Below are 14,785 nucleotides of genomic sequence, written 5' to 3'. Positions count from 1 at the left end.
CCACCAGGCGCCGGGGCACCTTTCCCCGCTGGCCGGGGAGGCCCTCCCGGGCGTCCCGCAGCGCTTGGGCCAAGTTTGCCCCGCGCCAAAATAATTAAAAAGAAGGAAAGAAAGGGGGGGGGGGAAGAGTGAAAGAAGAGGCACGTCGAGAGCGGAGACAGCTCGTGCCGTGGACGGGAAGTGCGACGGGGGAAGCGCCGGAGGCGGCGCGGGGGGGGCGGGGGCGCCGGGCCGGGCCGGGCCGGGCCGCGCCGGGCCGGGGGGCGCGGGGAAGCCCCCGGGGCGGCGCCCCCGGCGGCGCGAGCGCGGGCTCGAAGGCCGCGGCGGCCAATCAGCGCGGGGCAGAAGGTGCGTGCGGGCTCGGCGCAGCCAATGGGCGCGCGGCAGGTTCCTTGTGAATGGGGGCGGCGGGCGCGGCGGGCGCGGCGCGGGGGTCCCCGGCGCGGCCCGGCGCGGCCCGGCGCGGCCCAGCCCGGCCCGGCGCGGCCGTCGCGGAGCCCCGGCGCCTCCTGCGCAGCAGCGCCGCGGGGGCGGCGGGCACGGCCCGGGGCGGCGGGTGGCCGCTGTAGCCCCGGGGGAGGCGGGGGAAGCGGCGGGCAGGGCGGCGCCGCCGGGAGGAGGAGGAGGAGGCGGGCCCGGCGGCGGGGCGCCCCTTCCCGCGGCGGGCGGAGAGGTGCCGAGGCAGCGCCGTGCGAGCGGCGCCCCGCGTGCCCCTCCGTGCGCCCCGCCGGGCCGGCCGCCCCCCGCCCGCCCGCCCGCCCGCCGCGCTCCCCCGGCCGGGGCCGGCGCCGGCGCCGCCCGGGCATGGAGGCGGCGCACAGCGTCCCGGTGCTCGACGTGCTGCGCCGCTTCGGCGTGGCCGAGAGCTGCGGGCTCAGCCCGGAGCAGGTCCGCCGCAGCCGGGAGAAGTACGGCCCCAACGGTTAGTGCGCCGGGAGCGGGACGGGGCGCGCCGGGAGCCGCCGGCCGCCGCCGCGGGGCCCCTCGGTCGGGGCTGAGCCGGGCCGGGACCCGCGCACCCCCGCGACCGGGCCGCCGTCGGGCCCCCCCGGAGCGGCAGCCTGCCCGGCCCCGGGGCTGAGGAGCGGCCGGGGGTGCCGGGGGGCGCTGCCTGGTTGCCCGTCGGTTAAGCTAGCTCTCGCCTGCCTTGATGAGGGGGTCGGTTATTTTGGGGATAGCGATGGCCTGGTGCCACTCGTGGGGGTGGCAGCTCCTCGGCCAGCACAGAGGGGCACGAGTGGGCCCCCATGGCCAGGATGAGGAGGGGGGAGTTTCTCTGAAAGGCCCCCAAATTGGGGGCACCGCGGGCCCCTTGCGGCTTGCCGGGCTTCGGGGCTGCTGCCGGAGCTGCTGCGGAAGAGGAAAGGGGTGGCAGCGGGCGATACGCCGACCGGCGGGGAGTGCAGGGTTTGACTGCAAGCCAGCCCGACCCAGGGTATCCGTTTCTGAACATCTGCGTGTGTTTTTTTCCCCCCCTTTTTGCAAGGGTAACTTCAAAATTTTGTTTTACAAAGCGCTAAGCAAATCTGCTAGTGACACAGGTGGGTTTTGCTGATCGCCCGTGGTAAATAGCCAGTTTGATGCAGATTGTGACTTTAGGCAGGGCGTTGCTCAGAGTGAAGGAATTACCAGGTTTTTAGGGTGAGCCTGAGCTAATGCTTTGGGGGAGAGCCCTTAATCTAAGTTCTGCAAGGAGATAAGCTCACAAGCTCTCGGACTGGTGCTCGATGCTGCAGCTTCCAGTTCTGGCTCCTTTTCACTTGTTCTTTATGGTTTAGGCTCAGGGAAATCTGAAGAGGTTTCTCCTGGCGCTGCTCCGTGCATCGGCGCGCGTTCGGAGCGGAGCAGGTTGAGCTGCACCTGGAGGATGTGCCCCCCCCCCCCCCCCCCACGAAGGGGGCCCCAGCAGCGAGCCCTGATGCGCCAGCTGGGGCTCTCCCCGCCGTGCCGGTCCCCGGCGTCTCGCTTGCCACCGGGACTCGGGCTGCCTGGCAGTGTTTTTTCCGCTCACTGAGTCGGTTGGGTTAGAGCCGAATTCCAGGGTTTTGGGCAAACCGGGCTGGGCGCTCTGCAAGATGCCTGCAAACTTGAGCATTTCTCCCTTCTTCGAAGCGCCTTTGGAGCGGACGGGTGTTGGTCGGGAGCCCGGCGCCGCGATCGAGGCGCCGCGCGCCCCTCGCCCTGGCTGCTCCGGCCCCTCGGGCGGACGCTGGCCCGCGTCTCCCCGAGAGCCCGGCAGGCAAATAGCAGCTCCAAAAATTCCCACCCCGTCCCTCGGTCGCCCAAAAGAACGCGTCGCGCGCGGGCATGGCCGGGGCGGCCCGTGCGGTGGCTCGAGTCGCCTGTTTGCCCAAGCGAATCGTCGTCTCTGAGTCAGGCACGGTGGCTGCTCCCCGGCACTCGCCTCCCTCCCTCCAGCGGGGGGGCTTGAAAGTAGGATGTGGGCGCAGAGCGGAGGCTGGGGGGGTAAGCGGTGGCGACGGGGCTCGCCGTTAGGCCGTGCTCTGGACGGAAGGTCTGCGGAGCCGTCTCCGCTCCCGGCGCAGTCAGACGTTCGCTTTCTGGCCGATCGTTGGTTTGCGAGAGCTTTTGACTTTGGGACCTCCTGCGGCTTTCGCCTTCGGAACAAAACTCCGTGTTTCCCGTGAAATACAAGTCGTGGTGATGCTCAGTAGCGTCGAGGGGGCTGCGAGGAGGATGGTGCAATTCCCCGTGGAAAACGTGGAAGGACTTTTCCAAGAAGCCTGGCTTTCGGAGATTTTGCACAATATTCATAGCTTGCTTGTAGAGCAGACGAGACCAGATTAGCATGGCTTGGGGTTACACCGAACGGGACCTCATACGCTTGTTGGTCCTGGTCGCGATATATTTTTTTTAATTATTATTATTTTTTTTTAATCGCAAACGCTAGCCGGGACCGCGACTGCGGAGGGGGCCGACGTAGCGGCGGTGTCTCCGTGCGGGGAAGAGCCCAAGCGGTTGTCGGATGGAGGCTCCGAGAGGGCTCGGGACATGTGGGGAAAAGAGGGATTTCTTTTTCTTTCTTTCTTTCTTTCTTTCTTTTGCCCCGCGGGGCGCCTGCGGAGCTCGCTTTACGGCGGCGGCAAGGCTCAGCGCGCGCGGCCGGGCGCCGCGGGAGCGGAAGCGCGGCAGGGCTCGGCGACGTGCTCGAGCTCCTGCGCGGTGCCGCTTGCGCAGGAGGAGGAAGAAAATTCAAACGCGGCGACGCTCCCGGGCTGAGAGCGGGCTCCTTCCGCTGCGGCTGGTTTCAGTTTCTCGCCCTCCCGTTTCGCCTTCATTCATTTCCTTCGGAGCCCGAAAGCCAGCTGCCAGTCGTGTCACGAATCACGGTCTAAAATACATAATCTTCCTTAAAACTTGGCTCCTGACATACACTGCCGCTTGCTCTTTTTATTTTTTTTCCCTCCCCCCCCCCTTATCATGTGGATGCATTTCAAAAACACGAGCTACGATGGGTCCCAGCACCAGGCGAAAAGCGGGGGCTGCTGGCGCGGTTTAGACCCGGACGTGCAGGTTTTGGAGGGGGGGAGCTGTGTGGTTTTTGGGGCGTAAGGCTGCTTCTGCGGGTCCGGCGCGCGCGTTTACGTTTGCGGGAGGAAACAGCAACGCCGCTCGGTAGCGGCTTGGCAGCAGAACCGTGAGATACGGATTATTGGGCGAAAAGAAAATATTTCTGTGCGAGGAAGAGACCCCGTTGTGGTTTCAGCGCCGTCGGCAGCGCTCTCAGCATGGCGATCTCCTTTGCCAAGGAAACCTGAGAGACGGCGGCGACGTTTCAGGTCTCACCATGGCGATTCTTGAAAGGCTCCTGAATCTCCAAAGTAAATTTTAACTAAGCAGCACTTGGTCGTGTCCCCCGTGCCCTCGGCTCGTGCGCCCCTGCCTCCCGTCCAGCAGCACAGATACGTACAGGTTGCTTTTAAATCACAGCTTTAAAAAAATGAAAATAAAAGTGCCCCTCTGATACAGTGCTCAGATTTTGTACTAAGCTGAACAGGAGACTGCGAGGGTGCAAACATTTCTGTCGCTATTGAAAAAACAAGGGCTCCGCTGACCCTGAAATTATTTCATTTTTGCAAAGGAGTCGGATTTAAAAAAAAACGGGAATTACCCAGCGGATAGTCGAATGATTTTTCTGTTTTAAATATAGCTCTAACTTCTCTCTCTAAATGGATTTCCATGTGTAAATGAGCATGCATTTCGGGCGTGAGATTGCCAGCACTAACGCCTGGGCGTAATTTTGTTTGCCTCGTCAGTAACCTAAATGGACTGTGAATGTCAGCAGAGTCAAGCGCTCGGCTCTTCGCGGCATAGGGGCGCTTATCTGCTTCTTTGCATACGATCTCTGAGGCCGAAGCGGAAAAAAACCCTCCTGCAATTTGTGCTCTGAGGAGGTCCTTCCGCGTGGCCGGCTTCGCGCGGCACCGGCTCCGCGGAGCGCGTCCGCGGGCGCCGCGGTGCCCAGCGCCGGGCTCGTCGCGGGCGGTCGCTGACCGGCCCGGGTTACCTTCAAACTCCCTCCTGGCGGCGAGGAAAAAATAATAATAAAAATGTTCTATTTCATGCTGAAATACTTGAGATGCCAGTAAGACGAGGAAAAGCAGCATTTTCTGACTCATTTAACGCTGCTCTCTGTTCTTCTGTGCATCGCCCACCTTTTCCACCCCCGAAACACACGCTTAGCAGTCTGATTCATAAACATGCTACGGGTTTCTCGCGCTTTTTTTTTATTTTTTTTTCTCCTCAAAATCCATTCCCTTAGGAGAAATGCTGATGCATTGAAACATCTTGAGCACCTTCAAATTTGTGGGGAGACTAAACATGGTTTCTTTAATTGGACCATCAAAAAAAAAAAAAAAAAAAAATCCAAGTTTTTAATCCCTACTCTTTTTTTTTAAACCTCCTTCTCCCCAACTTTGAGTGAAAACTAGACCCCAAAGCATGATGCTCATCCCGATTCCTCCCTCCCTCCCTCCCGTTCAGGGGTCCGGCAGCAGGAGGGGGTCCGGCGTGCCGCCCCGACGTCCCGTCTCGGGGATCTTCACGGGCCTTTCGGTTGCTGTAGGTCTGCGGCCCGGCGGCGCGGAGGGGGAGGCGGGTGGTGCACGGGGGGTCTCCCGGGCTGCTTCGACACGGGGTTATTTTCATAACTAGCCGGCAGCCCTGTCCCAAGAGGTTTGGAAGCCGATGTTTTCCCAGGGAGACCCGGCTGGTGCCGGAGGCACGGCGCTGCGGCTCGACGGGCGCCAGCTGAACCCGGTGCAGTGCTGAAAAACACCCAGCAAAGCCCAGAAACCACCAGCCCCCCTCCCACCCACCTGAATTTATTATTGTTCATGTGAATATTTTTTTTTGGGGGCAGTGTTGTGACTCATGGTCTTTTTTTATATCTTAGCGTTGCTGGTAGCGGAGGTAGAACGTATAACAGTAACCTATATTGGAAAAAAAAAAATATCCCGAATGCTGCAGCTAATTGCTGTCTGTAGCAATTATCACACCGTAAAACAGGTAGCAGAGAGCTGCGGCTGGAAGTGCAGAAATGTTGAATAGCCGGAGCCAAAAAAGCAATAGAGAAAATTGTGGTTGCTTGAGTATTTCCATGACGTGAGCGCCTGCGAGAGGCTCCTCCGCGGCCGTTTAACTCCGTCGCTTTAACCGTTTGAGGGCCCGCGGCCGCGGTCCTGCTCTTCCCGAGCGCTCGCCCGGCGCGCCCGCGTCCCGCGCTGCCGGGGGGCTTGCCGCTCCTCCGGCACCCGGGGGCGCGTCGCAGCGGTTTCGCGAGCCGCCGGGGCTGCCGAACGCCCGTCCAGCTTTAGGAGGGCTGGACCTGCAGCGGCCCGAAACGTAGGAGCTTCTGCCCGTCCGAATCCCGCTGCGAGTTAAGTGCTGATTCCTGCCGCCGCAGCGGGTCCCGCGGCTCAGCTGCGCGCCAGCGGCAGGTATCGGGTATTTCCCCCCCACCCTCGCGGCGTGCTCGGCGCCGGAGGTGCGGTGCCACGGAGAGGAAACCCTCCTCTCGCCTCCCCGGGTTCCTGTCCCTGATATTTTTGCATCTGGTGTTTCCTGGTATTTAGTGGAGATATATATATATATAAATCCAGTGTAAGTTGGGGAGCGAGGAGATGGCTATGGATGTGAACTGATGCAGAACGGAGTAGAGCTGCCTGGAAGGGCGAGCTGCGTTTTTGTCTGGTATTTATAAAAACGCTGTAGCGACCCTGGTAGATCCTGTTAATGCAGAAACCCTGGACCAGCACCAGCACCAGCACCTCCTCCTCCTCCTGCCTCAGCATGGCAGTGCCCCGGCCAGCCCTGTGGCGCTGAGGTCTCCCCCCTCCCCCATTTTATTTCATTTTATTATTTTATTTTGTTTTTGTTTGGCGGGGGGTCTCCAGCTCCCCACGGCACTCGGGCGCTCGGCCGGGGGCTTCTCGCGGAGAAGAGCCCTTTGGCCAGTTTGGTAGTCCTCCGTTTACCCGTCCCCACCTCAGCAGCTCCGCACAAGCACTTGGGTTTTTTCTTTCTTTTTTTTTTTTTCTGGGGTGGAAACAGTTTTTCTTGTGTTGGCTGATAAAAATCAGTTGTTTTTCTGGGAGGGGTGCGTAGGCGGGGGAGATTCTCTCTTCTACTTCCTCAGCTCCGGGGGATGAAAGCAGAGGCTCGAGGAGGAACCTGAGTTTGCCGAGCGGTCGTGCGGTCCCGTCTGGTCTGGCTGTCGGGGGACAGCAAAATGCCGAGGAGACCGCAGGAGGCTCGGCGCCGCCGGCCGGGATCGCCCTCCCGGGGCGCCCGGGAGCCTTTCCCAGCCTGCCCCCGTTTAATTTTGTCCCTTTTTGCAACCTCCGAGTCAACAGATGGTTTAAAATAAGGGCAATGCGGTGAGTGAGGAGGAGAAAACAAAACAAAACAAAAACCAAAACACCTGAACTTTGGAGGAGGAAAATTTGTGATGGCCTCTTCCACTTCAGGAGAATTTAGCTGCAAACTACCCAGTCCGGGTTGTTTAAAGAACTGGCAAGAAGTCTGCGGGTTGTCCTCCCTGCCCGGCCGCTGCGCTATTGCCCTGGCGCTCCTGCGTCGTCTACGAAAACCTCCTCCAAACTATCCTGCCCTTCTCCGCCCACGAAATCCGGGTTCAAACGATGCGAACCCCGACGCGGCTCCGCCGCCGCGCGGGAGCTGCGCAAACTCACCCAGAGCCCGGCCCGGGGCGAAAAGCGAGTGACCCTGGGGACGTGGAAGGAGTAAATGCACCAAGAGCAGTTTGTCCGTAATACCTTGGTAATTTATTTGATACCTTGGTTCCTCGATAATTTATTTCTTCGGCAAGTTGGCAAGTGCAAAAGTCAAGCCAAAATGTGGAAGAGCGAACCGCCGGCGTTAGAGCGGGTCCGCGCACCGGCGTTGGTAACGGAAGCAAAGCGGGAAGGGGATTAATTTTTGCCGCGTCCAGGAGCTGCCGGGCTCGGCGGGTCCGCGGCATGGGAGGGCTTCGGGAGCCGGCGCCTGCTCCCGGCAGGCCGGAGGGTGCAGCTCGACCACTGAATGTCCTTTCGCGTGGCATTTACAGCCTGGCAGGGACAGATCCAACCATCCATCCATATATATATGTGTGTGTGTATATATATATATATATATATATATATACATTTTTTTATTTTTAAGTGACCCCGGCCAGGCGGACGGGAAGGCGAGCGGACTCGATGGCGCTGCGCTTTGGAAGGGCTCCTGGCACCTCTGCCTGTGCAACTTGTTTTGTTTCCTAAACTGTTCCACGGTGCTGCCAGGAAAATGTTATTAAGGTTTCGGCAGTCGAGCGTTTGACTTGCTGCAAGTGACCTAGTTGTGGCGTGGCGTGGCTCTCCGCCACGCTGAGGTGTTTTACAAACTCTGGTGATCTCTTTCCGTGGCCTGGACGCTGTCTTGCTTTTGCCTGAACTTGGTAGCCTGGATGCTGGTGGTGGCTTGTGGCTGAGGGGTGGCATGTCCCTTGAGATCCAGGAGGCAGCAAACCTTGCGACGAGCAGACCTAAAGACAGAGTTTTGGGGGCAGTGAAGGAGAAGGCAAAATCCGTAGCAGGCAAGGAGAAGAGGGGATGCATCACTTGACGCATCCCTTTGGGTTTATGGCAAAGCAGCGGCTTTCCGAGCGTGGGGACGGGTGGGAAGCGTGGCTTGCTCGCCTTGCGTTGAAGCCCTGGGAGAAGGGCGGTGAGAGAGGCTCTGCCGTGCCTCCCTGCCCGTGCACGTGCGGAGACGAGTCTGAGTCCAAGGAGCTTTTGGGGAGGATCAGGGCAACTGCTGCGGGTGGAAGGAGAAAACGGCTTTGAAGTACAAAGCGCAGAACATCTATTTTTTTTAAACTGAAAGCACGGGAAGGCTTGCTGCCTCGTTTTGTTTGGCTCTTGATTGAGATTCGGTCCACGTGGCCACGCGTGGGCCCCCGTGCTGCAGCTGGGCACCGCTGCGGCACCGGGGGGTCCCGGCGCGGGACTCGGCCAAGGGTCCCTCCGCGGAGGGTTTCCACCAGCGACAGACCGCGACCTCGCGGCTCCGGTTTTCCCGGAAATCCCTCGGGAGCAATGGCGCGAGGGAGGTGTGAGCTGGTGTCGAGACGGAGAGGTCCCTGCCTGCTCCCTGCCCCGGAGCTGGGGAGCTCCCGACGGCTGCTGCGGGGGACAGAGGGCTTATTTAAAAACCAAACTTTTTTTTTTTTTCCAAAAAAAGAGAAAAACCAACAGCTTAAGCTTATTTTATTCAAGCTCCTGTGGGTTTTACTTGTTTTCCAAGACCTGTTACTATTTAAATGCAGATTTTTAGCTTTTCCACTCAGGAGATTCAGCGGGAAATTCTTTCCACTGCGTCGGTCCGGGAGAGAACAAAACTCGTCTTTTAGTTTTCGCAAATAATACATCCTGGGAGGGCGCCACGGGTTTCCTAAACCGCGCGCTCTCCCTCCCGCTCCCAAAATAAGCCACGGAAATTTTGTTGGCGAGGGGATGGCGGCTTTCCGAGGGGGGCGGGCGGCGGGCGCGGGCAGCCCGGCCGCTGCCGGGGATTCCCTGCGTGCGGCGCGGAGGGGCAGCGCCGGCGCGAGGCGGAGGGGCAGCGCCGGCCAGGGGGCCGGGCTGACGGCCGCCCCTTCCCGACGGCGCGCTCCGGGCGCGGAGGAGCGTTAATTTTTTTTTTTTTTTAATAAAATTAAAACAATTTTGCAATCTGCAGTTTGCGGAGGGCAGCCGCCCCGCGCGGGGGCTTCGGCTTTGGCGGTGCCGGGAGGTTCCTACGGACAGAGGAAGGGCGAGTTTTGCGTGGGGACAGTTGCAGGCAGGCGCTTGCGCCGGCCGTGCCGAGCCGAGCCGAGCCGAGCCGAGCCGAGCCGAGCCTGGCTGCGCGTGCTGTTAGCAAAGCCGGAGGCGACGCCTTGGCTCGTGCGCGCCGCTCGCCCGGAGGTGGTGGCAGCTCGTCCCGGGGCGCACGGCTGCCTCGATCTTCCTCTGCGGGCCAGCGAGCGGGGCGGGCCCGGGCTGGCGCGGTGGGAGCGCTCTGCGGGTCGCGCGGGCTTTCTCGCGCGGCGAAGGCGACGAGCGGCCGCGGGCGGGCGCCGGGCCGCGCTCGCTGGGCGCCGGCGGGAGCCCCGGCGGAGCCGCCGCGCTCCGCAGCCCCGCGGGCCGTCGCCGGAGCTGGAGGCGCAGCAGGCCTCTCCCTGGCGCGGGTTTCCTCCAGCCTGACACGGGAAACGCAGCCGGTTAAAATAACAGTTTATCCCGCGCCGCGTCCTGACGGCGCAGGAGAAGGATCCCAGAGCGGCTCTGTCCGGGTTCCTGTTTCATGTCACGGGACGGGGGCTGCTGTCCCCGCTGAAGATATTTTGGGTTTTTTTCTTGCTCTTCTGGCTGCTTTCTTGGGCCTTTTTCCCTTCCTGTTAGCAGAGCCCGGGAGGCGGATGCGTGCTTTGTTTCACCCATCCATTTCCCCTTCCCTGCCGATGGAAAAAGAAATCCAGGGAGAAGAAGGTTTGTTTACAGCAGAGAGGCGGCGCGGAGGAAGCGGCCGGGAGCAGCCGGCCGGGCCGCGCGGGCGAAGCCCCGGCGGGAGGGAGCGCGCAGAAGCTCTGCTCCAGGCCGGCGCCGGGGCGGGATGAGCCCCCGCGGGCTGCCCCGGGGAGCAGGAGGCACGAGTGGTTCGGGGTGGCCGGGTGGGAGCCGAGCGCCGCGGGTCTAGTAAGGAGCTGAGCGCCCGGTTTTGCCAGCGCTGCCGACCTGGGAGGAAGCGGCGTTTTCGGGCAGCCCTGCCCTTGCGGAGCGGCTGCTCTTCACCGAGGAGCCGAGGCTTGAGGAGGGTGAAATGGCCGGGCGGCCGGGCAGGACCGCGGAGCTGGCGGCCCCGGGGACTCCGCCGCGCGCCTGGCCCGTGCCGGTGCCCCGAAACGGCAGCCGTGCGAGCCTCGGGGCCGGGGGGCGGCGGGGGGCCCCAGCGCCGTTTTCCCCAGGGCGGCGGCGGTGCGAAAGCCGCGCGTTCCCGTTTCCACACCCAGCTGTTCGAACGCGTTCGCGCTCTGCTGCCGAGTCTGCTTCCAGATCGCTAATTTGTCTCCTTTTTTGTCTTTTTTCCCCCCCCTTCTGTCCTGTTCTCTGGACGTCGATGAAAACGCACAGAGCTCCCCGCGGAAGAAGGTGAGTCCGTGCCGTCGGCACGGGAGGGCGCTGGGTGGCAGACGCTGAGGACGACGCTGCCGGAGGGAGCTGGAGCGGTTGCCGGGGTTTTTTGCCTTAGTCTGAGCTCTGCAGAGGTGGCTGGGCTGGGAGCAGCGTGTTCCTGAGAAGAACAGCCGGCCGGGTGGTACCGGGTGCGAGCGGGAACGCGGAGCACTCGGTCTCTCCCTCGTGGAAACAGATTTAGTGAAAACAGGCCAGTGCCAGAAACGAAGACGTTTAATATTGGAAAGGAAAATCCTTCATCGCTTTGAGCTGAGCTGGCGATGATGAGAGCGGGACGTGAGCACTTGAGTTCATTTGCTTCGTTGCTGTCCCACGGTCCTGGATCTCCTTGTTCATATCTGTGGCCAACGGGGCGCTGGTAGCAACCCTACTGCAAGTGCGGGGTGGTGTCCTGTTGGCCTTGGTGGCCCAAGTGGTTTAAGTTGCCTGCTTTCCAGGTTTTGAGCACTCACAGTGCTGGGGTTTGTGTGTTTTCTCACCAGGAAAGTCTCTGTGGGAGCTGGTGCTGGAGCAATTTGAAGATCTCCTTGTCCGCATCCTCCTGATGGCAGCTTTTCTCTCGTTTGTGAGTACCGCGGACGCCCAGTGTGGCTGCTGGAGAAACACCAGCCTGCGCGGGCCGGGGCAGGAGGGCTCGTGCACGGGGACAGGCACCTTCTGGGGCGCTTTCCAATCCAGGTGGCATGGGAGCTGGCGCTGCGCCAAGCAAGTAGGCTCATGGCACTCGAGCTGGCCAACAGAGGAGCGGCCGGCAGCATAAGGAGTACCGTGCACGGGTACTAATGAGCGTGCTGCCGGCTTCGTGGGGTCCTGGGATCCTTCCTTCTTCCCTTTCTCCTGCAGCAAAACCAGATGCTGGCTGGGAGCTGTGGTGAGACAAGGAGGGAGGAGCAGGCTCGGGTCCTGCAGCACCTGGCTTGGGTCCTACAGCACCCAGCTCAGCCAGGCTCTGGAGGAGATCGAGGCCTAAAAGATGCTGTGTCTAAATGAAGCATGGGATTTTTATCAGCACCAGTAACATAGACATTGATTCCTAGCATTTGTTTATTTATTGCCAAATAGAAAAGGAGCCAGAGGAATCTAAGTGATGGATGAAGGAGTTGTACCAACAGTGCCGTGGTTGTGTAGGGCATCGTACAGTATTGTGGTTTGTGCTTTTGACATTAGGCTCTAGGATTTTTCAGTAATGTTGATTCATCTGCAGTTGATATCCCAGCACTTCCTGGGCTTTGCATTTTTCCAGGACTGTGCTGGAGATGGACAGAAGAGGGCTCAAGGGCAGTGTCAGCTGAACCCCAGAAAAGATGTTCAAAACTAATCCCAATAAAATGAATTCAATTAGAAAACCTACAGTCATTTACATACCTTGAAACTTTGCCATTGCCGGATTCTTTCACTGCAACTTAATGACAACTTGGCAGACATGTATCCTTTGATTCAAATAAGCCTGGCTAAAAAATTCATGTCAAGCTGTTGAGAAAGTTACAGCTGGATAGTTCCGTCAGCATTCTCAGTCCTGCTGGAAGATGGTCTGTGCCCATCCACTCATTCAGCTTGTAAATTCCTGCTCTACTCTGAGCCTTAATGACACAGAAGAAATAGATTGGTAAAGATCTGGAGATGTCTTCCAGTCCCAAATAAGGATCAGCTCTACTTGCATCATTTCTGGCTTAACACCTCTCTTAGCTGTTGTTAAAGGTCTCTAGTGACAGAGTCTCCAGATGAATCCAGTTCTTCACTAACATTGCAGCTCACAGTATTTACATAATTCTGACCTGACTCTTCCTTTTTGTAGGTTCAAGCCTTCATCTGTTAGTCTGATCGGACACAGGCCTGAAGATGAGATTATTTGTTTCCACTTTGCAGCAGACTTTCATGTCTTGAAGGCTACTATCATGTGCCCCTCAGTCTTGTCTTGGTTTTGTTTCTGATAGTTCTTACAGATGGAGAGTTTGCATGAGCAAAAGGACGGCAGCTGGTCTAGCGTGTGGGCTCTGCACGGTGCTCTGCCAATGGCCTGCCCTATGACTCAGTGTACGGTTTTTCATCAGCGCAGATTCATATGTTTCAAGGGTAGAAGGAACCATTTTGACCATCTCATGCAACTTCCTGCATGTATCAGCGATAGGGTTTCCCTGAATCATTTTTTTTTCTTGCAGTCCCGTTGTTGTGGGTGAGTTTAGAACATGTGCTTCGGAAAACATCCAGTCTGTAAAAATAGACAGACATACAGAACCCGCTGCATCTGGAAAGTTGTTGCCATACTTAGCTCTTTTCACAGCTGAACTTTTGTCTTGTCTTTAATTTGAATTTGTCATGCTTCCCTTTCATCCCTCACAGGGGATATATAACCTCTTGGGTTGAGCACCCCGGTTCTAGGTCCCAGACCTCCCAGTGTCAGCCTTCCAGGCACTCACCGGTGCCTGCTTGTTTGGCTCATCCCAGCTGAGATTTACGCAAGCGAGTACTCCGAAACGAAGAAAATGAAGTCCGTGCTTCAAAGCGTTTATCATCTTAAATGCACAAAATCTAGGAATTCTAATTTGTGGGGCAACAGTGAAAGTCTGTAACCAAGAGAAATCTTATAAGACTGGAAAAAGAAAATTTGGAAGAGCAAATACAGAGGAGAGCAAACATTGCTCGCCTCAAAATAATGTATATTCTCCACTCCACTACCTGGAAGTTTGACCTCTTTATATCACCAGTTCCAGGAATGTGAGTTGTTACTATGAGTTGGCAGTCAGGTGAATCAGTAAAAGTGTTTATTTTTGAGAAGGAATGTGCAATCTTGTTCTGGAGTGGGTGTGGAGCAAGCATGAGATGGGCAAGGTGCACACATACAGTGCGGACAGAGCTGTCCCTTGAAGAAACCTCACATGTGAGGAGAAAGGATGCTGGGGTAGATGAGGGCAGCAGAGCTGGGAGAGCTGCAGGGAATGTGTGTCTTTGGGTTTCAGTTCAGACCAGCCACTGATTTAGAATCTAAACAGCCTATGTACAGCCTGTGTGTCTAATTTTAATTCTGACTAATTTATTTTCAATGTCATCTTTCATCCAGTAAAACATGTCTTGTGCATCAGCTTGTGTGGATGGATAAAATGGAAAGGGAAAATTAGCCCCTCCATATTTTTCCCTTGTAAATTTTGAGAAGAAATAAGTTGCAAAATGAGAAAGTCCAAATATCTGTGTTTAGCATCTTCCTTTGAGCCTCGATGTAGCTCAGTAGACAATATTCTGCTTCTGAAATCACATATGAATCTCAGTGCAGTTTCTCTAGTGAGCTGGGTGAAAGTCACTTCGTTTTCTTGTGGATCTCACTTTGATATGGCCCTTACTCTCCATTTCCCTGATCGGATCCCTGTGGCGGTGGGGGATGAGACGGGATAGCTGTGGGTGTGACACCCAGGGGTGGCTGCTCCCTTGCGAGGCCAGCCTGCATCCCACGGCCAGCCTGCATCCCACAGCCACCACAAGCAGGGAGCATCATCCAGGGACAATGCAGGGTTGATGGTGTTTTGGGCGAATTACAAGATCTCTTAATTTAATCTTTTCTGCAAGGATAGTCTTGTAGAAGTTCAGCTGAAAATGGAGACAAACCACAAAAAGAAGCTGCAGGCTTGCTCTTGAGCCATACCCAGTGTGGTTAGAAGGATGGAGTGGTGGTGGAGCCGTCTGTTCCAGGTAGTCATGGTGGGCGATGAGAGATGAGAGAGGCTTGTATACATAAAGCTAACTCAACAATTCCATGTACTATATTCATCTATGCTTGGATCTAACCAGCAGGGATGGGCACAGAGCTAAATCATGCATCTCTGCATATTGAGGAAAAGAGGAGGCTGGAATTGTTTCCAAAACCTTTGTGGCTTTCCTGCTTGGAAAAAAAGTCTCTCTCTTGATGCGTTAAAGTCTGGGCTTTGCAAAGTCCTTTCATTGCTGCATAGAGACATTCAGATTTCAAGTTCGAAATGGAAATCCAATATGCTGTTTAATTTTCTTCCTCTGGTTGAGCTGGAATTGCAGCGTTTTGCCCTCCTGTGTGGGAG

General features: G+C 57.7%; 1 protein-coding gene across 4 annotated transcripts in view; it reads left to right on the top strand.

Moving 5' to 3' along the window:
• Positions 1 to 295: 295 nt before the first annotated feature.
• Positions 296 to 14,785, top strand: part of ATP2A3 (ATPase sarcoplasmic/endoplasmic reticulum Ca2+ transporting 3) — a 58,718-nt gene continuing 44,228 nt past the window's right edge. For 3 of the 4 annotated variants that reach the window (XR_009960396.1, XM_062592274.1, XM_062592273.1), the window contains exons 1-3: positions 805 to 922; positions 10,680 to 10,697; positions 11,225 to 11,307. Coding sequence is in view for 3 of the 4 variants with exons in the window: in XM_062592274.1 (XP_062448258.1) it covers positions 805 to 922; positions 10,680 to 10,697; positions 11,225 to 11,307 (219 nt within the window). In the remaining variant the exon portion in view is untranslated. Of the gene's footprint in view, positions 349 to 804; positions 923 to 10,679; positions 10,698 to 11,224; positions 11,308 to 14,785 lie in introns of those variants that run through there. The other variant, XM_062592275.1, reaches the window with a different exon arrangement.

Source organism: Rhea pennata, chromosome 20 (assembly GCF_028389875.1).
Source record: "Rhea pennata isolate bPtePen1 chromosome 20, bPtePen1.pri, whole genome shotgun sequence".
NCBI classification, from domain to species: domain Eukaryota; kingdom Metazoa; phylum Chordata; class Aves; order Rheiformes; family Rheidae; genus Rhea; species Rhea pennata.
Note: the sequence above shows the minus strand (reverse complement) of the source record. Positions and strands in the feature narration are given on the sequence as shown.